General features: G+C 44.2%; 1 protein-coding gene across 4 annotated transcripts in view; it reads left to right on the forward strand.

The window, feature by feature from the left end:
- LOC137317997 (ras-related protein Ral-A) overlaps nucleotides 1-19,572 on the forward strand; it is a 56,365-nt gene extending 36,793 nt beyond the window's left edge. For all 4 annotated transcript variants that reach the window (XM_067980993.1, XM_067980988.1, XM_067981006.1 and 1 more), the window contains 3 exons: nucleotides 450-658; nucleotides 12,117-12,291; nucleotides 16,457-19,572. In XM_067980993.1, the coding sequence (XP_067837094.1) occupies nucleotides 450-658; nucleotides 12,117-12,291; nucleotides 16,457-16,579 (507 nt within the window). In that variant the 3' untranslated portion in view covers nucleotides 16,580-19,572. The remainder of the gene's footprint in view (nucleotides 1-449; nucleotides 659-12,116; nucleotides 12,292-16,456) is intronic.
- The last annotated feature ends 3,612 nt before the right edge of the window (nucleotides 19,573-23,184 follow it).

Genomic DNA, 23,184 nt, shown 5'->3' on the forward strand with positions numbered 1-23,184 from the left:
GCACGTTGTGAGATGCTCCACTCCAGCAAAATCTGGCCTGTGGTTTTCCCCCTGTGCAAGCTGAGTTTGTGAACTTTCTGAATTTAAAAACCCATGTCTTAAACTTTTTATCACTGTGCAGTGTAGCTTCAGAACACAGTCCTGCAATCTCTTTAAATTCAGTTTTTCTTGTGGGAGTTGTTTATTCACATGAGAAAATGAACATCCATGAAGTGTAAGGGGTGAGAAAACTTATGTAGATTATGTTGTAATTTTTCAGTGTGAATTACCTTTTTGGAGTGACTTATGTAGGCAGATGTATAGTTGGCCTTAACAAATTCTAAAATGCTGGTGTAAAGTTTGGGTAAAAGCAACAAAACCAAACCTCAAATTTCATACTAGCAAATTGACTGGCCAGACCAGGAAGCCTGTTATTGAAATGGTTGTTTTTCTTGTGGTTTACTTTCTAGTTTGTTGAGGACTATGAGCCTACAAAAGCAGACAGTTATCGGAAAAAAGTGGTGCTGGATGGCGAGGAAGTCCAGATAGACATCCTGGATACTGCAGGCCAAGAGGATTACGCTGCTATCAGGGATAACTATTTTCGCAGTGGAGAAGGCTTCCTCTGCGTCTTCTCCATCACTGAACAAGAATCCTTTGCAGCAACAGCTGACTTCAGGTCAATTTTAAAAAACACTGTCTGAATGAATGTCCTGCATAACTAGCACTGTTTGCTTGTTTTTTTTACTTCATTTTATGATGGTGACGACAAACTAGCAAGGGAGTTACTTCATGCGAGGAAAATAATCTTAGCATCTTGAGTTTGATACACTGTTAATACTTACACATTTTTAAAGAAACAACTGGCTTATACGTGTGCTCTTAAAGTTCACGTGGATTGCCTGAGTTGGTTCTCCAAATAACTACAATGTAATCGGAGTTTCTAATTTTTTTCCCCACTGTTCAAGATTGGGAGCACCTAGCAATTTGACTCTTGGATAAATGGCGATATTTATCTCCAAGATGTCAATGTTGCATATATTATGTTAACACACTGTATCCAACACCTCGAGCCAAGCAGTTCCAGTACAGCTAAAACACTTACATCTACCCAACAATGTGGAAAATTGCCCAAGTATGTCCTGTCCACAAAAAGCAGGATAAATCCAACAGAACCAATTACCCTCTTATCAGCCTACTCTCAATCATCAGCGAAGTGAGGGAAAGAGTTGTCAACAGTGCAATGAAGCTGCACTTACTCACCAATAACCTCAGATGCTCAGTTTGGGTTCCATCAGGACCACTCAGTTCTAGACCTCATTACAACCTTGGTCCAAACATGGACGGAAGAGCTGAATTCCAGAGGTGAGCTGAGAGTGACTGCCCTTGACATCAAGGCAGCATTTGACAGTGTAGGGCATCAAGGAGCACTAGTAAAACTGAAGTCAATGGGGATTAGGGAGAAAATGCTTCATTGGCTGGAGTCATACCTAGCACAAAGGAAGATGGTAGTGGTTGTTGGAGGCCAATCATTTCAGCCCGAGGACATTGCTGCAGGAGTTCCTCATCTTCAGCTGCTTCGTCAATGACCTTCCCTCCATCATAAGGTCAGAAGTGAGGCTGTTTGCTGATGATTGCAGTGTGTTCAGTTCCATTTGCAATTCCTCAGATAATGCAGTCCATGCCTGCATGCAGCAAGATCTGGACAACATTCAGGCTTGGGCTGATAAGTGGCAAGCAACATTCGTGCCAGGCAATGACCATCTCCAATAAGAGAATTTAACGCCTCCCCGTGTCATTACCATTGCCAAATCCTCCACCATCCTGGGATCACCATTGACCAGAAACTCAACTGGAACAGCCACATAAATGCCATGGCAACTGGAGCAGGTCAGAGGTTGGGTATTCTGCAGCGAGTGGCTCACCTCCTGACTCCCCAAAGCCTCCATCTACAAGGCCTAAGTCAGGAGTGTGATGGAATACTCTCCACTTGCCTGGATGAGTGCAGCTGCAACAACGCTTGAAGCTCGACACCATCCAGAACAAAGCAGTCTGCTTGATCGCCAGCCCATCCACTCTGCACACCACCTCTGCAGTGTGTACTATCCACCGGATGCACTGCAGCTACATGCCAAGGTTTCTTCGACATCACTTCCCAAACCCAAGACCGTTACCATCTAGAAGGACATGGGCAGCAAATGGATGGGAACACCATCACCTCCAAGTCGTATATCATCCTGACTTGGACATGTATCGCCGTTCCTTCATAATTGCTGGGTCAAAATCCTGGAATTCCCCACCTAACAGCACTGTGGGAGTACCTTCACCATATGGACTGCTGAGGTTCAAGGTGGCTCACCACCTTACCAAGGGCAACTAGGGATGGGCAATAAATGCTGGCCTAGCCAGTGATGCCCATGTTCCAAGAATGAATTTTTTAAAAAAAATCAAGCTGTTAAACCTGTGCACTTTCCCTCCTGTCAAGTCTATACTTTTGTCTGCCATCTGTAGCATCGCTTATAAATTACATCGCACTTAAACTACTCTCCCAAACCACTTCAAATCTACCAAACCATAAATATCCACACCCATAACTTGACTAAGTATTTTTGACAGGGGGAAGGAGATGGAAGAGGCAAGAGAAGAAAATGGCCATTCCAGCTTAAGCACGTTTTTGTACTTAATTTTGAAAACTCCTTTGTAGTTTATGTAAAGTTTTCCTGAGTATAGATGAGTCATTTCCACTCTCCACACATTACTTATTCCATTATTCGTACCTGAATAGAGAAAAAACTATCCCTTCATAAGCAGATTAAAAGATGTGGCCTGATCAAAGAAAAACAGTAAAATGCATCAAAAGGGATAAATAAACAGCATCACATGGCAAAGGGACTCAGACCTGAGCCCCTAGTTTGTTGGGCTTCCTGACCAAGGGACTGAGCATCTTCCTGTGGATTGCAAAGGAGAAATGAGTGCATATCCCCACTGGGCTGCAGCCACTAGTTGCGGGATGTGAGGACGGTAGGTGGTAATCAGCAAGAGGTTTCCTTGCCCATGTTTGACCTGATGCCATGAGATTTCATGGGGTCCAGAGTCAATGTTGAGGACTCCCAGGGCCACTCCCTCCTGACTGTATATCACTGTACCGCCACCTCTGGTGGGTCTGTCCTGCCGGTGGGACAGGACATACCCAGGGATGGTGATTGAAGAGTCTGGGACGTTGGCTGAAAGGTATGATTCTGTGAGTATGGCTATGTCAGGCTGTTGCTTGACTTGTCTGTGGGACAGCTCTCCCAATTTTGGCACAGGTCCCCAGAGGGTCGACTGGGCTTGGTTTGCCGTTGTCGTGTCCGGTGCCTTGTGGTCCGTCTGGTTTTATTCTTATGACTTTTCGTAGTGAGATTTTACAACTGAGTGGCTTGCTAGGCCATTTCAGAAGGCAATTAAGAATTAACCACATTGCTGTGGGTCTGGAGTCACATTTAGGCCAGACCGGGTAAGGACGGCAGGTTTCCTTCCCTAGAGGACATTAGTGAACCAGATGGGTTTTTATGACAATCCGGTAGTTTCATTGCCATCATTACTGATACTCGTATTTTAATTCCAGATTTTTATTTAATTAATTGAATTTAATTAATTGAATTTAAATTCGCCAGCTGCCGTGGCGGGATTTGAACTCATGACTCTAGATTTTAGTCCAGGCCTCTGGATTACTAGTCCAGTAACATAACCACTATGCTACTGTACCCGTATTAATTCCAGAAGATATCACTGATATGCCAAAGAAGCTAAACTGGAATCCAAAGGCTTTGAGTCTTTTTCTTGTAGATGGGCTTGCCACATCATAACAGGGAAGCATATCTTGCTACAGCAAGGGGCGACAGGTGATGGTTGAAGTTTGCAGGTTATGTTTTGAGAAAAGAGCAGATTTAAAATCCTTTTCATCGACAAGCCTTTCCATGACTTCACCGAGGAAACCTTCAGCCCTGTTTTCCTGCACACATCTGCTCTTGCAACTGACTCTTGCATCCTTCCCCCTCACCTGACCTCCAGTTAGTCCCATAACCCTCCCTGAACCCTCTTTCCTTCCCCCACCCCTTGCCCCACCTTAAATTCTCAAAACCTGCTTCTCTGATCATGCCTAAAGTCACCATCCCTAATGCTGATCCTGCCACTGTGGTGTTTGACTATTTTCACCAAGCACTTTGGGATGTTACATTAAAAGGTGCTTTATAAGTGCAAGGTTTTTGGATGCCCAGGCTACTTCTAAAGCGCCAAGCTCCATGCTACTCTCGGGTCACTAAGACGCACTTGCAATTTGCATCAAGAGCTTGGTGCAAGGTGAGCTAAAACCGATCCCAATGAGACAAAGTTCAAAAAGGTGATTAAATAGATGGAGTACCAAATAGACTGTAAATCCCCTCTCCCATTACACTTGCACTTTCTTTTAAACACCTAATAAGGAGGAATCGGACCAAGGCAGAGATTGAGGTAGGTCTATGTCGACCAGACTCAGAGTACTATGACCATTCTGGGGTGAGGCTCACTCTAAAACTCATACCTACAATTATCTTGAGGCTGTACTGATTTTTATGACCACTGAGTGGTGCTTTGTTTGAGATGCCTATGCTGTAGAATGTGCTTCAATTTATCTTGGAGGTCTAAAGGGAAAACAGGAAATGCAAACAAGACTGGCAATGAATCTCAATGTCAAAAGCAAAACATGCTCCATGATTCATGGCATCTATTTCAGCCTGTTGAGGGTGGTCCGTGCAATATCTGACCCATTTTGAAGTGGGGGTGGTCTGAAAAATCATAAGCGACCTGGACCACAGACAAAAGCTCAGCCACCCTGCAGTACATGAATCCATTCTAATTTTTTTTATTCACTCATGGGATGTGGGCGTCGCTGGCAAAGCCAGCATTCATTGCCCATCCCTAATTGCCCTTGAGAAGATGGTGGTGAGCCACTGCCTTGAACCGCTGCAGTCTGTGTGTGAAGGTTCTCCCACAGTGCTGTTAGGGAGTTCCAAGATTTTTGACCCAGCGACGATGAAGGAACGGCGATATATTTCCAAGTCGGGATGGTGTGTGACTTGGAAGGGAACATGCAGGTGGTGGTGTTCCCATGTATCTGCTGTTTTTGTCCTTCTAGGTGGTAGAGGTCGCGGTATTGGGAGGTGCTGTCGAAGAAACCTTAGCGAGTTGCTGCAGTGCATCCTGTGGATGGTGCACACTGCAGCCACAGTGTGCTGGTGGTGAAGGGAGTGAATGTTTAGGGTGGTGGATGGGGTGCCAATCAAGCAGGCTGCTTTCTCCTGGATGGTGTTGAGCTTCTTGAGTGTTGTTGGAGCTGCACTCATCCAGGCAAGTGGAGAGTATTCCATCACACTCCTGACTTGTGCCTTGGAAATGGTGGAAAGGCTTTGGGGCGTCAGGAGGTGAGTCACTCGCTGCAGAATACCCAACCTCTGACCATCACTTGTAGCCACAGTATTTATATGGCTGGTCCAGTTAAGTTTCTGGTCAATGGTGACCCCAAGATGTTGATGGGGAATTCAGCTATGGTAATGCCGTTGAATGTCAAGGGGAGGTGGTTAGATACACTCTTCTTGGAGATGGTCATTGCCTGGCGCGAATGTTACTTGCCACATATCAGCCCAAGCCTGGATGTTGTCCAGGTCTTGCTGCATACGGGCTCGGACTGCTTTGTTATCTGAGGGATTGCGAATGGAACTGAACACTGTGCAATCATCAGCGAACAATCCCCATTTCTGACCTTATGCTGGAGGGAAGGTCATTGATGAAGCAGCTGAAGATGGTTGGGCCTAGGACACTGCCCTGAGGAACTCCTGCAGCATTGTCCCGGGGCTGAGATGATTGGCCTCCAACAACCACTACCATCTTCCTTTGTGCTAGGTATGACTCCAGCCAATGGAGTGTTTTCCCCCTGATTCCCATTGACTTCAATTTTACTAGGGCTCCTTGGTGCCACACTCGGTCAAATGCTGCCTTGATGTCAAGGGCAGTCACTCTCACCTCACCTCTGGAATTCAGTTCCTTTTTCCATGTTTGGACCAAGGCTGTAATGAGGTCTGGAGCCGAGTGGTCCTTGCGGTACCCAAACTGAGCATCGGTGAGCAGGTTATTGGTGAGTGAGTGCTGCTTGATAGCACTGGCCGGATTGGATTCGTCCTGCTTTGTAGACAGGACATACCTGGACAATTTTCCACATTGTCGGGTAGATGCCAGTGTAGTAGCTGTATTGGAATAGTTTGGCTAGAGGCGCAGCTAGTTCTGGAGCGCAAGTCTTTACGCTACAGCCGGGATGTTGTCGGGGTCCATAGTTTTTGCTGTATCCAGTGCACTCAGCTGTTTCTTGATATCACGTGGAGTGAATCGAATTGGCTGAAGACTGGCTTCTGCGATGTTGGGAATATCAGGAGGAGGCCGACATGGATCATCCACTCGGCACTTCACGTGCTGGACTCTGCCATCACTGAGGATGGGGATGTTTGCAGAGCCGCCTCCTCCCGTTAGTTGTTTAATTGTCCACCACCATTCACGACTGGATGTGGCAGGACTGCAGAGCTTTGATCTGATCTATTAGTTGTGGAATCGCTTAGCTCTGTCTTATAGCATGTTGCTTCCACTGTTTAGCATGCATGTAGTCCTGTCGTAGCTTCACCTGGTTGGCACCTCATTTGTACGGGACGCCTGGTGCTGCTCCTGGCATGCTCTTCTACACTCCTCATTGAACCAGGGTTGATCCCCTGGCTTGTTAATGGTAGAGTGAGGAATATGCCAGGCCATGAGATTACAGATTGTGCTGGAATACAATTCTGCTGCTGGCCCACTGCACCTCATGGATGCCCAGTTTTGAGCTGCTAGATCTGTTCTGAATCTATCCCATTTTGCACGGTGGTAGTGCCACACAACACGTCTGATGGTATCCTCAGTGCGAAGATGAGACTTCGTCTCCACGAGGACTGTGCGGTGGTCACTCCTACCAATACTGTCATGGACAGATGTGTTTGCGACAGGTAGATTGGTGAGGACGAGGTCAAGTATGTTTTTCCCTCTTGGTTTGCTCACCACCTGCCGCAGGCCCAGTCTGGCAGCTATGTCCTTCAGGACTCGGTCAGCTTGATCAGTAGTGGTGCTACCGAGCCACTCTTGGTGATGGACATTGAAGTCCCCTACCCAGAGTACATTCTGTGCCCTTGCTACCCTCAGTGCTTCCTCCAAGTGGCGTTCAACATGGAGGAGGACTGATTCATCAGCTGAGGGAAGGCAGTATTTGGTAATCAGCAGGAGGTTTCCTTGCCCATGTTTGACCTGATGCCATGAGATTTCATGGGGTCTGGAGTCGATGTGGAGGACTCCCAGGGCCACTCCCTCCTGACTATATCATTGTACTGCCACCTCTGGTCGGTCTGCCCTGCCGGTGAGACAGGAAATACCCAGGGATGGTTATGGAAGAGTCTGAGATGTTGGCTGAAAGGTGTGATTGAGTGTGGCTATGTCAGGCAGTTGCTTGACGAGTCTGTGGGACAGCTCTCAATTTTGGCACAAGTCCCCAGATATTAGTGAGGAGGACTTTGCAGGGTCGACTGGGCGTGGTTTGCCTTTATTGTGTCCGGTGCCTAGTGGTTTTATTGTTATGACTTTTTTAGCCAGATTTTACAACTGAGTGGCTTGCTAGGCCATTTCAGAGGGCAATTAAGAATCAACCATATTACTGTGGGTCTCGAGTCTCATGTATATAGGCCAGACTGGGTAAGGACGGCAGGTTTCCTTCCCTAAAGGGCATTAGTGAACCAGATGGGTTTTTACGACAATCCAGTCGTTTCATGGCCACCATTACTGATACTAGTATTTTAATGCCAGATTATTATTTAATTGAATTTAAATTCCCCAGCTGCCGAAGCGGGATTTGAGCTCGACTCTGGATTATTAGTCCAGGCCACTGGATTACTAGTCTAGTAACATAACCACTATGCTACTGCACCCCTGCATTGTGCAGTGTCTCAGAAATGGATTCTTGGCCTTGGAGGGAGACTACAGGAGTTGGCCAGGGTGTAGTGTGTAGGATATCCTGGGATAGTTTGGTAGCCCCGTTTAAGTAGTCCATTCTGGCCAAGGAAGGACAGCTAGCTTATGGAATACCCAACATAAAATTGCAGAGAGCACTAACTTTCCTCCTTTCCCTTCCCCACTCCTCACATTAGAAGCATCAAATTGCAGAGAGAACTAACTCTCTTCTCCCTCCCCCACCCCCCATTTTATAAGACTTCAACTCTGATGCTTGAGGGTTATTACATGCCTCTCTTGGAGAGTTGTGTGTTTGGAAGTGGTGAAAACTCAGATTGCAGTTACCAGCAGGAAAGGCCTAGTTCAGTAAACTTTTGTTGAGGTGCCTTGAGAGGAACTGGATCGCATGCATTGCAACTTCTTGATGGAGACTTTCACAGATGCTATAGTCAGCAACCAACATTAGTGGTGCTGCATCTTACTGGAGGCAGAACCTATGCCCTTAGCTCAAAGCCCGGTATCCGGAGATGGGATGCAGTTCCAGACTTATTGGACAAGAAGGCTGCATGACCCTGAAGGAGCCTGGTACCCTAGTGAGAATAAAAACTTAATTTCCATACACTATATTTAACTATGATCTTGATGCTTGGAAAGGGCTTCTTGCTCTTACCTTTGTATATTACCCAGCATATGGGACTTCTGGACTTGAAATAAAATTTCTTCTGAATTTAACACTCTTTCTTCCCTCTTCCCCCACCCCACACCAAATTTCCTTGTGGGGAGGAGAGAAGAATGTGAAATAGTATGCAACTTTGGCTCAGTATTTCCCATTGACAATATGGCTGAAATTGGGAGCGCCCCTTGTGAATAATTGGCTCAAACTGGCCGCCTTCCGTTCCAGAACTTGTGCTCCTTTTATGTGTGTTCTTATCCTCTGAGCATTCTATCTAAAATATCTTAAATGTAGCTCTCTTTGAATATCTTATTTACTAAAATCCTTCCCTTATTGAAAAATTATCCTATGTCCCATCTTTTGTGGCTGTAATGTAGTTTTTTTAAAAAATTGTCAGTTACAGTTGTCTGAATGTTTCTCACAGTCCACATTTGCTGTGGCTAGAAGCATGGCAGGTTCTAGAGCACAGGTCTTCAATACTACAACCAGGATGTTGTTGGTCCATAGCATTTGCTGTGGGGTCCAGTGCACTCAGCCATTTCTTGATATCACGTGGAGTGAATCGAATTGACTGAAGACTGGCATCTGTGATGGTGAGGATCTCTGGAGGAGACAGACAAGGATCACCCACTCGCCACCTCTGGCTGAAGATGGTTGCGAACGCTTCAGCCTTGTCTTTTGCATGCACGTGGCGGGCTCTGCCACCATTCAAGATGGAGGTGTTCATGGAGCCTCCTCCTCCCAATGGCTGCTTAATTGTCCACCACCATTCACGACTGAATGTGGCAGGACTGCAGAGCTTTGTTCAGATTCATTGTTAGTGGAATTGCTTGGCTTTGTCTATAACATGCTGCTTCTGCTGTTTAGCATTCATTTCCTGGTACACCTGGTACTGCTCCTGGCTTCTCTTCTACACTCCTCGTTGAACCAGAGTTGATTGTCTGCCTTGGTCGGGGAGTGAGGGATATGCCGGGCCATGAGGTGTTAGATTGTGGTGGAATATAATTCTGCTGCTGGCCCATATGGCTCATGGATGCTCAGTTTTGAGCTGCTAGATCTGCTAATCTATCCCACTTAGCACTATGGTATTGCCACACAACATAATGGATGGTGTCCTCAGTGTGAAGATGGGCCTTGATCTCCACTAGGACTGTGGTGGTCAATCCTACCATTGCATCTGCAACAGGTTAAATTAGCGAGGTGGCATTCAAGTAGGTTATTCACTTGTTGGTTCTTACTACCTGCCTCAAGCCCAGTCTGGCAGTTATGTCCATTTGGGTTCAATCAATGGTGGTACTACCGAGCCACTCTTGGTGATGGACATTGAAGTCCCCCACCCAGGGTACATTTTATGCCCTTGCTGCTCTGTGCTGCCTCAAGTGGTCAACGTGGAGTGCTGATTCATCAGCTGTGGGAGGTCAGTAGGTGGTAATCAGCAAGAGATTTCCTTGCCCATGTTTGACCTGAAGCCATGAGATTACATGGGGTCCGGAGTCAATGTTGAGGACTCACAGGGCCACTCCACCCACCCGACTGTATACCACTGTGTTCCCACCTCGAGTGAGTCTGTCCTGCCAGTGGGACAGGACAAGCCCAAGGATGGTGATGGAGTCTGCGACATTGCCTGATAGCCGTGTCAGGCTGTTGCTTGTCTAGTCTGTGGAACAGCTCCCAAGTTTGGCACCAGTCCACAGATATTAGTGAGGAGAACTTTGCAGGATCAACTGGGCGTGTCCAAATCCGATGCCTAGGTCGAAGCCAAATGCTACATCTGGTTTTATTCTTAACCCTACAGCGGTGTGATACAACTGAGTGGCTTGCTAGACCATTTCAGAGGGCAGTTGAGGGTCAACCCCCATTGGTGTGAGACTGGAGTCGAATATAAACCATAAGGACGGGAGGTGTCCTTCCCTGAAGGAAATCAGAGAACTAGTTGGGTTTTTACAACAATCCAACAGCTTCATGGTCACTTAGTGATGCCAGCTTTTTATTTCTGATTCATTGTTTTTTTAAAACTGAATTCAAATTCGCAAACTGCCACGGTGGGATTTAAACTTGCATCTCTGCTTGTCCAGTAACATAAACACTACACTACCATACCCGTAAGATAGAGATGGTGGGGACTTGTTTTCCCAAGGTTTCTGGTTCCTTTTTGTTTTTACGTTGTATTTTGAGACTTCATCCTGCAGGCTTGCTTGTGTAAGGCTATCTGCTCCTTCCAGCAGTGATACCACTGGACTTTCTCATAGATGCAACATCCTGCTATCCTCCCTGTTCCTGCAGTTTGTTAATTCCCAAGTGCTGAAGTTAGTGCAGTTGAACTATAAACTTACTGATAGATCAGGTTGTAGTAGGTGGAATTTTTTAAAAGACATTTCTATTGTGTTTCAAGTGGCTAGTTGATCATTATGGCTTCAGTTCTGTATATTGTCCTCGAGCTGCACTTGGGAGCAAAGCCATCTAAAGTGTTTTTATATATTTTAAAAAAAAAATTCTTCCAACCCTTTTCTGACAGTCGGTCACCTGCATTCATCTTATCCTTTTGCAGGAGGGTAGGGCAGTCCAATTTATAGACCTCTACACCTCATGCTTTTTTATTCGTTCATGGGATGTGGGCATTGCTGGCAAGGCCAGCATTTATTGCCCTTCCCTAATTGCCCTTGGGAAGGTGGTGGTGAGCCTAAGTACAGCTCCTTACAAAATGCATTGGAAGGTTTGATGTAAGTTACAATTTTATTTGAAACTTCACTGATCTACTGCAAACTGATTCAAACAGTCAGTTCAATGGAGTGGAAGGTTTTTTTGTGATTAAATATGCAATCTACTGCAATGAAATGTGCATTGTACTGTATTGAAGTGACTTTATTAGCTTATCGAATCATGGGGGAGAAAATTACAGCACAAAATTTAGCACAACCTGCCTGTGCTGGTAGCTCCTCAACTGGATCTATTCTAATCCCATTTCCTGTGCTAACCCAGGACTGACCAGATGCTGTAGCTTGTGTTTCGATAGCATTCCAGTAGATGCATTTATGCAAGTGATGCTTGGGTAGGACTGGGTTGAATTAATAGACCTTGCTTGCAGCCAACATGTCAATTTGAGGTTTGCGCTTCACAGCTGTTAAAAATGTCAGTACTTGAAAACGTCTCTTCTCCACCCAGAGTGTCCTGGTTGTTGTATTTTGTGACTATCACTGGAGTGCTTTCATGGGCCTCAAGTTAAAGCAAAACTTCAAGATAATATTGATATGAACAATCTGACTATTTAATAGTGTTATCCAACAAGCAGATATGCCATAGTGCACTTATGACATATTTGCTTATGAATTATTTGGTTGGGTTTGTTTGTGCATATTCAAACTACAAAGGAAATGTGCTTCTGAGGTAGAACAGAATTTTGAAGACTGATTTTGGGATTTGCTTTCTCTAGGGAGCAGATTCTGCGGGTAAAGGAGGACGAGAATGTTCCCTTCCTGCTGGTTGGCAATAAATCTGATTTGGAGGACAAACGACAAGTATCGGTGGATGAGGCAAAGAGCAGAGCTGAACAGTGGAGTGTGAATTACGTAGAAACATCTGCAAAAACGAGAGCCAATGTTGATAAGGTATGCCTTTGTCAGTGGTTGAATGTAGTGCCTAGATGGTTGCTGTGCATGATCAGCAGCTGGCTGCATGCACACCTTCAAATTTGAGTCTTTGAGATTATTACTGTTTTAGTTTCTTTTCTTTTGAAAATATTTTAATTAAAATCCTTTTGTGATCACTTTTCTGCATGGATTAGTGGTTTTGACACGTTCCTATGTGCGCATGATAGTGTCATTGCAATGTGTTGAAAGTCTGGTCCTAAGTAATGTCATCTCAAACCAAAATAAATGGGTGTAGAATGGGACTTTTCAAAATTGGATATAACTAAGCTATTCCCTACTAACCGAATAAGTTTACTTTTTTGGAGCTGAAGATTCCACCTCGTGATTTTTTTTTGGCTGAAGAAAGGAGAAGCAAAATCGTAATGTTGACTCGTGCTGTTCATATAGGATATAGGACCACGGCCCACTTTGACCCATCCCTTCTGAAATGTGAAATAATTTTACCTAACAATGCTGGTTTCCTAAATCTATCTTTGTCATTAATGATTTGAAAAGTAGAGATCTGCACCTGATCTAGAAATCTCCAAGAGCTATAATTTATGTAATGTTTGTAAACTTACATTTTTCTTAGTATTCCCTTCCTTTGACCTTGTGTTCAAAAATGATATGCATTTGACCTGTTCTCAGTTTCTACTGTGCTATTTTTAGTTGCTTAGACATGTGTAGAAGCAGTTTGTACAACTTGCATTTATGCATAGAAAAGGTATCGATGTTTCAACGGCCAGCTTTTCTCCTTCCTTGTGCCTAGCCTTTGTTTAATGCCTCTTGCGATGGCACTTCTGAAATCTGAACTTGCCACCTGAGGAATCATGAATGTGACGATCCGGACGCGTGGCCGCTATGCTGCCCATATATTTAATTTATATCTTAGCAAGCAAAAGTATTGTGGAAAATAGTGTGGTGATTTTTTTATGCATGGGATGCAGACGCCACTGGCAAGGCCAGCATTTATTGCCCATCCCTAATTGCCCTTGAGAAGGTAGTGGTGAGCCGCCGCCTTGAACCGTTGCAGTCCAGATGGTGAAGGTACTCGTACAGTGCTGCTAGATAGGGAGTTCCAGGATTTTGTCCCAGCGACAATGAAGGAACGGGGATATATTTCCAAGTCAGAACGGTGTGACTTGGAGGGGAACGTGCAGGTGCTGGTGTTCCCATCTGCCTGTTGCCCTTGTCCTTCGAGGTGGTAGAGGTCGTGGGTTTGGGAGGTGCTGTCGAAGAAGCCTTGGCAAGTTGCTGCAGTGCATCTTGTGCAACTCCAGTGTGCCGGTGGTGGAGGGAATGAATGTTTAAGGTGATGTATGGGGTGCCAATCAATCAACCTGGATAGTGTCAAGCTTCTTGGTGGTGGTAAAGCTGCACTCATCCAGGCAAGTGGAGAGTATTCCATCACACTCCTGACTTGTGCCTTTTTAGATGGTGGAAAGGCTTTGGGGCGTCAGAAAGTGAGTCACTAGCCACACAATACCCAGCCTCTGACCTGCTGTTGTAGCCACAGTATTTATATGGCTGATCGTTACTTTTCTGGTCAGTGGTGACCTCCAGGATGTTGGTGGGGGATTCGCTGATGGTAATGCTGTTGAATGTCATGGGGAGGTGTTTAGACACTGAGATGGTCATTGCCTGGCACTTGTCTGGAGCAAATGTTACTTGCCACTTATCAGCCCAAGCCTGGATGTTGTCCTGGTCTTGCTGCACATAGACATGGACTGCTTCATTATCTGAGGAATTGCGAATGTAACTGAACACTGAACAATCATCATTGAACATCCCTACTTCTGACCTTATGATGGAGGGAAGGTCATTGATGAAGCAGCTGAAGATGGTTGGGCCTAGGACACTGCCCTGAGGAACTCCTAGGGCTGAGATGATTGGCCTCCAACAACCACTACCATCTTCCTTTGTGCTAGGTCTGCATTGACTTCAATTTTACTAGGGCTCCTTGGTGCCACACTTGGTCAAATGCTACCTTGATGTCAAGGGCAATCACTCTCACCTCACCTCTGGAATTCAGCTCTTTTGTCCATGTTTGGACCAAGGCTGTAATGAGATCTGGAGCGGAGCGGTCCTGGCGGAACCCAAACTGAGCATCGGTGAGTAAATGTCATTTGATAGCACTGTCGACGACACCTTCCATCACTTTGATTGAGAGTAGATTGATGGGGTGGTAATTGGCCAGATTGGATTTGTCCTTTTTTGGACAGGACATACCTGGGCAATTTTCCCCATTGTCTGGTAGATGCCAGTGTTGCTGTACTGGAACAGCTTGGCTAGAGGCGCTGCTAGTTCTGGAGCACAAGTCTTCAGCAATACAGCCAGGATGTTAATGGGGCCCCTAGCCTTTGCTGTATCCAGTGCACTCCGTGTTTCTTGATATTACATGGAGTGAATCGAATTGGCTGAAGACTGGCTTCTGTAATGGTGGGGATCTCTGGAGGAGGCAGAGATGTATCATCCCCTCGGCACTTCAGGCTGAAGATGGTTGCAAATGCTTCAGCCTTGTCTTTTGCACTCACATGCTGGACTCTGCCATCATTGAGGATGGGGATGTTTACAAAGCCGCCTCCTCCCGTTGTTTAATTGTCCACCACCATTCCTGACTGGATGTGGCAGGACTGCAGAACTTTGATCTGATCCATTGGATGTGGGATTGCTTAGCTCTGCCTATAGCATGCTGCTTCTGCTGTTTAGCATGAATGTAGTCCTGTGTTGCAGCTTCACCAAGTTGCACCTCATTTTAGGTACGCCTGGTGCTGCTCCTGGCATGCTCTTCTACACTCCTCATTGAACCAGGGTTGATCCCCTGGCTTGTTGGTAATCGTGTAGAGAGGGATCTGCCAGGCAATGAGGTTACCAATTGTGGTGGAATATAATTCTGCTGGCCCACAACACCTCACGGGTGCCCAGTTTTGAGCTGCGAGATCTGTTCTGAATCTATCCCATTTAGCATTGCGGTAGTGCCACACAACATGGTGGATGATGTCCTCGGTGTGAAGACGGGACTTCGTCTCCAGAAGGACTGTGCGGTGGTCACTCCTACCAATATTGTCAGATGCATCTGTGACGGGTAGATTGGTGAGAACGAGGTCAAGTGGCTTTTCCCTCATGTTGGTACTCACCTCCTGCCTCAGGCCCAGTCTGGCAGCTATGTCCTTCAGGGCTCAGTCAGTAGTGGTGTTACCAAGCCACTCTTGGTGATGGACACTGAAGTCCCCCACCCAGAGTGCATTCTGTGCCTTTGATACCCTCAGTGCTTCCTCCAAGTGGTGCTCAACATGGAGGAGTACTGAGTAGGGGGGCGGTAGATGGTAATCCTCGCCCATGTTTCTGATGGCATGAGACTCCATGTGGTCTGGAGTCAATGTTGAGGACCCCCCCCCCGAGTCGCTCCCCCCTGACTGTATACCACTGTGCTGCCACCTCTGGTGAGTCTGTCCTACTGGTGGGACAGGACATGCCCAGGGATGGTGATTGAGGAATCTGGGACGTTGGCTGAAAGGTATGATTGAGCGTATGGGTGTGTCAGACTGTTGCTTGACTAGTTTGTGGGACAGCTTTCCCAATTTTGGCACAAGTCCCCAGATATTAGTGAGGAGGACTTTGCAGGGTCGACTGGGCTTGGTTTACCTTTACCTTTCTGGTGCCAATTGGTCCGTCCGGTTTTATTCTTATGACTTTTTGTAGCGGGATTGTACAACTGAGTAAAATGGCCTAGCAAGCCAGGGGGCAGTTAAGAATCATCCTTCCCTAAAGGGCATTAGTGAACCAGTTGGGTTTTTACGACAATCTGGTAGTTTCATGATACTAGCTTTTTATTTAACTGAATTTAAATTCCCCAGCTGCCATGGTGGGATTTGAACTCATTAGTCTAAGCCTCTGGATTACTAGCCCAATGTTAATCCAGTAACATAACCACTATGCTACCGTATCCATGTGAGCTATAAATTTTCCTGGCAAGTGTGCCATGTAGTGCACCGTTAAAGATGATTTCTGCTTGAGCAGTGCATGACTCCCTATTTATTGCAACTTCTGACCTTCCAAATGTCACGTCTTCAGTGTTTTTAGCCTGCTGACCTCTACATGCAATGTATAGTCCTCTTATATTGTACTATTTCTTTCCTTCAAGGTTTTCTTTGACTTGATGAGGGAAATACGTGCAAGAAAAATGGAAGATAGTAAAGAGAAGAATGGAAAGAAGAAGAGGAAAAGCATAGCTAAAAGGATCCGGGAAAGATGTTGCATTTTATAAACTCTGTAGACGAAACAGTTTTAGAAGCCTAAGCATACTAAGTATCTCATTTCATTCACTATTCCTTCAGAGTGACTGAAGGTACACTAATGTTTTACATATTCAGGTTTCAGAAAGCATGAATTGGAGCCAACTTTAGGACACAATTGATCAGGAGGTTTAATATCAATTTGAAGCACTTTTTGTGCAATGTAAATTGGTATCTGGGCTTCAGGTTCATTTTTTTTTTACAAAATACCATTGGAAAGGTTTTTTTGGGTAGGTCTTGTGTGGGGGTGGTTAATCAGTTCAGTCATTTAAATTACAAAATGTAAAGTGGTGACTCATATTTCTCTCGCACGGCAAAGCACTTTGTCAAATCACATTGAGTCCGAACTATCTGCATTTGTAGATTCTATACAATTGTTTTTATTTCCTCTTGTACAATTGAGACTGAAGAGCTGGGAGTGAAATAGTTGGTATTAAGCGGAACTTGATCTTACCAGATCTGTATTTGCTGTAAAAATAACACTGATTTCTGCCTGTAAGTTCAGTTGGTAGCGCTGTTTTTTTCTCCATTGAATTTTCTAACCAAAAACATTTGCTGTTAACAATTGTGCTCATCAAGAATTCACTTTCAAGCTGTTGCTAGCTGAGACAAAACTTGGTGCTTAATGGTTAAAAAGCTTCACTAGGTATTCAGAGGAGTAACCTGTGAAACAGTAAAGTGGGTTTCTTCTAAATAAGCTTAGCTGGGTTATTGGTGTCTCCACTTTGGGACATTTGGCATTTTGTTTTGCCTTTTATGAATATGCTGGTAACCCACTGAGGCTATTAATTTGGAGCTACGGTTTCTAATGACACAGATTAGAAGACAATTATGCTGTAATCTTCCATCAGTAGAGTGCACAGCAGCTTTTTAAAAAAAAAAGTCCCAATATCTGACGCTTGGCACCATTGAAATTAATAGGAAAAATCCTTTTACAATATTCTATGGCAATTCCAAACGTGAGTTGCCAGAGGAGTAAAAGGTTATGGGGCACTTAAATCATTGGGCCTAAAATTCCTAAACGATAATTGGGATAATACCCCTTTTCCCATCGTAATTAATGATGTAACAAAACAACAGGAATGTGCACTGTTAAAGTGTGCGATTTTGTTGGTGGGTAACTGGAGAAAAACTGGCATTCTCATGTTCGAGAAATTTCAGTATTATGACTAAGCATTAGGCTCCTGAAGCAGTAGTCAATGTTTTTGTTTTGCTGTTAGCAAATGGAAGTCTTGACTTCTAGTGATTGAGCCCCCTGGAATTTAATAAATCTGTTTTGGTATTGAGATGATGAGGGGGTGGGACTTGATGTTGCAAACGCCTGGACTTAAATTATGATCTCCAATTTTTAAACTGCAAATAGAATTGTATATTATATCTGCACTCGTAAATGGATTTAGTTTTCTCCTTTAGTCACCAATGGGACTTGATCATTCTCGAGTTTGATTTCTATGAGCTCCTTGCGATATTTGGTCTCGAGAAGCTTGCACCTGCTGTGACAACACATACAAGGGGGTAATTTTAACTTAACCTGCTCATTGGGAAATTGACAGGATTGGGTGCAATGCTGGTTTTACACCCCACCCAATTTTACACTCCATTGAAATCAGTGAAGAGTAATATTGGGTGGGGTGTAAAACCAGCATTCCATCTGATCCCATGGGTTTCCCACCCAGCAAGATGGGTTAAAATTAATCTGTGTATACTAATGAGAAAAATAAAGGTGTGCTCTCTCGCAGCATGGGAATCCTGTCCTTTACGATAAGTTGGGATGAACTCGAGTTACTTAGATGTGACAGGTTTGATATGTCTGTGCGAAGTCAGGAACAAACTGGGACTCGCTTAATGTTTTCTGTTATCTAACTTGCTAGAATTGCATGTATGTGGATTTCACTGTTTGTCATATCAAAGTAATTGTAAGTGGCATTTTGAGGCAGATTCTGGCTTTTCAAATGAGTCACTAATGCACAATAGCAGATACACATGCATATAATCAAGCTGGGCTGTACTATAGAAAAGCAGTGTAAAACTTGTAAATAGAAACTTATCTGAATATGCCTTAATTTAAAATCTTTACAGATTGCATCCATCAGGAGTGTGGCAAATTAATTATGCAGATGACAACTGCTAAAAGAGCTTCTTACCAATCCTGTGAAACGTGCCATATTTTTGGGCCTGAAGGCCCAGAACACTATTCAGTTGACTTGATATTTGGGGCTACCATCTTCAGAATCGAATTATGCATTTTGGTTCAAAAAGCAGTTGTATATCTTGTCTTTTGTAAAAAAAAAAGTGTATTGTCCTTCATATTACAGTCCCCAGCCCTGCAGAGAGACTGAAGGGAAAGTGTGGAAGAATGAAGATTGACATGTTTGGTTCAGAATCTCCTGCCCCCAGTCCAATCTATTCACTTTCCATTGGCTGAAGTTTACTGCCAAAAGAAATTGCAGTTAAAAGGCAAGACTTAACAAAACTGCAGTTGAATTCTTCAGTTTCAACCAGCAACGTCAGGAAGATGTGATTAAATCTGGAGTGCTGGGAACCTAGAATGTATAGTCTATCATTTGTTCTGTCCTTTTTATTTAGATGCATTGTTTGCCTTTTGTCACGTGTTTTAAACTTTTAATGTTGTGCATTTGAAAGTAGGGGTTATTTGCACTGTATAGAATTGAGGGACACCATGAATAATTGCTACAAAATAGATAAACCTTGTTTGGACATAACCAGTTTGGGGACACTGGTTTTTATACTGAGCAGTGCATAGCTGAAATTTGTAGGGCAGTGTGAATTGTAAGAAAGTGAGTGATTCTAACCACTAACATTAGACTTGCTGTAGATGTAAAGCTTGGGTATTATGGTGTTATGAAGCTGAAAAACACAAGTGTTAAAGGCTGATGCCCTAACCCAAAGAACATTTTAATTGTATGTTGAACCATTAAAAAAAATAAATTTTTTTACAGCATTTTGTATTGTAAGTTAAACTATTTTTAATGCAGCAACACTTTTTTTAAAATCCTGTTAGCAAAATGTCTGAACAATCAAATTTACCACCACAGAATATCCTCCTGTAAAAACTGATCATGGCAGGAATTTTAACTTGCATTCCACTCCCTGTACTGAAAAGCATGAGATCAAGATATGATTCAGCTGTTGATGCGAGGACTGGAGGTGGTGTGCATTCAGAACATGTATTCTACATTCAACTTACTCCAGAATCTAACAGTCAGCCAAATAGTGGATAGGTTTGGAAGGTGACTGATGTAGAGAAGGAAGAATAGGAGAGGGACACAGGGCATTGGGGCACAATGTGTTCAGTTTTTTTTCCAAAAAAAATCAGGATGACCCATCAACTACCAGACAATGACTTGTGAGAAAACCAGATAACTGCATACGGCTTTGGTGGGAGGTTGTATGATGGTGACTTCTTCAAAAATGCAGAAGGCTTTGGAGTTGTCTTAAGACCAGTGACACATAATTCCAAGTGGAATTCGAGGGGTGTAACAGGCAGAAAGATCACCAGTAGAATAAACCATTGCTGAAAATCATAATGGAGATCATGGATTTGGCCAGAATGCTCCAGGTGACCATTTCAGTGAACGGTTTCTGTAACTGTAGAAAGCACTGCTGTAAGGTCAATAGGGGACTAAGGGTAAGAGGTATTGCTGTTCTTGGGATGTATACGAGTAAATTTCCAAGGAAAAGAAAAGATGGACTGGGACTTAGAGATTAATGACACATAGAATGGGAAAGTGCAGAGACACTGGAGAGGATACAATAAGGAAAGAGATCTTGCTGAAGTCCAAAGAGCAGAGGATCTACCAGATCTGATGGGAATAAAACTACATTAGCAAAGGTAGCAGAGCAGAATGGAGCTGTAGTTCTCCACCTGGATCATCGAGGTAACAGTTGAAGAGTGAGCCAAGAGGGGTCATTCATCACAGGAACTTTCAACTATAATAGAGGTGGGTTTGTATTCCATATGGATAACCCAAGATGTGTTTGAACAAGAACAGAGCATTAAATATAATTTGAATCCAACAGGTCAAGAAACTTAGTACAATATATTTAGTTTAACAGAATCCTGAAAGTATGATTTACTATTTTTAATTGAGATGGTATGGGGAAAATGCAGGGGTCTGCTTCCATTATCACAGATTTGGACAGCAGCAAAACAACAACATTGCAATGTTAACTTTTGAAGAGTTGCATTTAAACTATGGTACTTATCAAATCCTAGTAACAGAATTGAAAGTTGCTTTGCTCTGAAACCTGCTTTTTTTTGTGCATGAGCTGAAAACATGATACTTAAAAATGTGTAATTTGAGAACTGAAGGAAACTCACCTAATTTGTGATGACACTGGCCTTCAATTTTTAAAATACTGAGGTGCGGTTCTTGCATGTATGTTTCAAAACAATAACGCACTGGAAATTTCCTCCACCTTTTTTAAAATGCTAATTGTTTACTGTAGGAATGATTTATCCATGAAGTCTGTATCCTGAAATGTGTTTAAAAGTTTTCAATGCAAAGTGTATGTATCACTTTAATTTCTGCATTTTGAAAATCTAATTTTTTCAGTAAATATACTTTGCTGTACTTGATTCCAATCTAATTACCAAAACCCATTGTAACCTGGTCATGTTTAGAAACATAGGGAGAGGCTGAAGATGCAGCAGAGGATTTGGTTTTTGGCAGATTCATGGCAAAATAAATTTTACACCAACAAATGTGAAATATTGTAAATGGGTCAAGAAAAATGTATGTCAAGAGCTACACTAGTTGGAATTGAATTGAAACCTGGAAGTAAGAGTTGCATCTGTTTTCAAATGTGCAGGTAAGTAGATAAATGCATATTATCACTTTGAAATGCACCAAAAAAGTAAAACTAGTAGTTTGTGAAAAGTAAATTTGGGACAGAGATGAGGAACATTACTTGGAATAATCAACCAGGTGAGGTAATGGGAACAAAGCATTAGGATTATTTAAAATACAATCGGGATTCCCTAATTATTTTATCTCCAGCATTTAATTCCTTTACCTTGAGGTTCCACCCCTTAATCCAGAGTTTTTTTATTCATGGGATGTGGGTGTCGCTGGCAAGGCCAGCATTTATTGTCCATCCCTAATTGCCTTTGAGAAGGTGGTGGTGAGCTGCCTCCTTGAACCGCTGCAGTCTGTGTGGTGAAGGTTCTCCCACAGTGCTGTTAGGAAGGGAGTTCCAGGATTTTGACCCAGTGACGATGAAGGAACGGCGATATATTTCCAAGTCGGGATGGTGTGTGACTTGGAGGGGAACGTGCAGGTGGTGTTCCCATGTGTCTGCTGCCCTTGTCCTTCTAGGTCGAGGTTGCGGGTTTGGGAGGTGCTGTCGAAGAAGCCTTGGCAAGTTGCTGCAGTGCATCCTGTGGATGGTACACACTGCAGCCACAGTGTGCTGGTGGTGAAGGGAGTGAATATTTAGGGTGGTGGATGGGGTGCCAATCAAGCGGGCTGCTTTGTCCTGGATGGTGTCGAGCTGCTGGAGTGTTGTTGGAGCTGCACTCATCCAGGCAAGTGGAGAGTATTCCATCACACTCCTGACTTGTGCCTTGTAGATGGTGGAAAGGCTTTGGGGAATCAGGAGGTGAGTCACTTGCTGCAGAATATCCAGCCTCTGACCTCTTGTAGCCATGGTATTTATATGGCTGGTCCAGTTAAGTTTCTGGTGAATGGTGATCCCCAGGATGTTGGTGGGGGATTCGGTGATGGTAATGCCGTTAAATGTCAAGGGGAGGTGGTTAGACTCTTGTTGGAGATGGTCATTGCCTGGCGCGAATGTTACTTGCCACTTATGAGCCCAAGCCTGGATGTTGTCCAGGTCTTGCATGCGGGCATGGACTGCTTCATTATCTGAGGGGTTGTGAATGGAACTGAACACTGCAATCATCAGCGAACATCCCCATTTCTGACCACCTGATGGAGGGAAGGTCATTGATGAAGCAGCTGAAGATGATTGGCCTCCAACAACCACTATCATCTTCCTTTGTGCTTGGTATGACTCCAGCCACTGTAGAGTTTTCCCCCTGATTCCCATTGACTTCAATTTTACTAGGGCTCCTTGGTGCCACACTCGGTCAAATGCTGCCTTGATGTCAAGGGCAGTCACTCCTCTCCTCTGGAATTCAGCTCTTTTGTCCATGTTTGGACCAAGGCTGTAATGAGGTCTGGAGCGGAGCGGACCTGGCGGAACCCAAACTGAGCACCGGTGAGCAGGTTATTGGTGAGTAAGTGCCGCTTGATAGCACTGTCGACGACACCTTCCATCGCTTTGCTGATTGAGAGTAGACTGATGGGTCAGGAATTGGCCAGATTGGATTTGCCCTTTTTGTGGACAGGACAAATCCAATCTGACAGTTTGTGCTTCTCTAATTTTTCTTCATGACTCATCCCTTTTATCCTTGGGATCAGCCTTGTTGCCCTCATAATGCAGCCATTTTATTTGTGGTATAGCCAAAATTGAACATCATACTCTGCATTGTAAGACTACACTAGTTATACCGAGGTTGTACAGTGTACTCTGACCATAGCATTGCAAAGTG

The sequence above is a fragment of the Heptranchias perlo genome, chromosome 3, assembly GCF_035084215.1.
Source record: "Heptranchias perlo isolate sHepPer1 chromosome 3, sHepPer1.hap1, whole genome shotgun sequence".
Taxonomy (NCBI): domain Eukaryota; kingdom Metazoa; phylum Chordata; class Chondrichthyes; order Hexanchiformes; family Hexanchidae; genus Heptranchias; species Heptranchias perlo.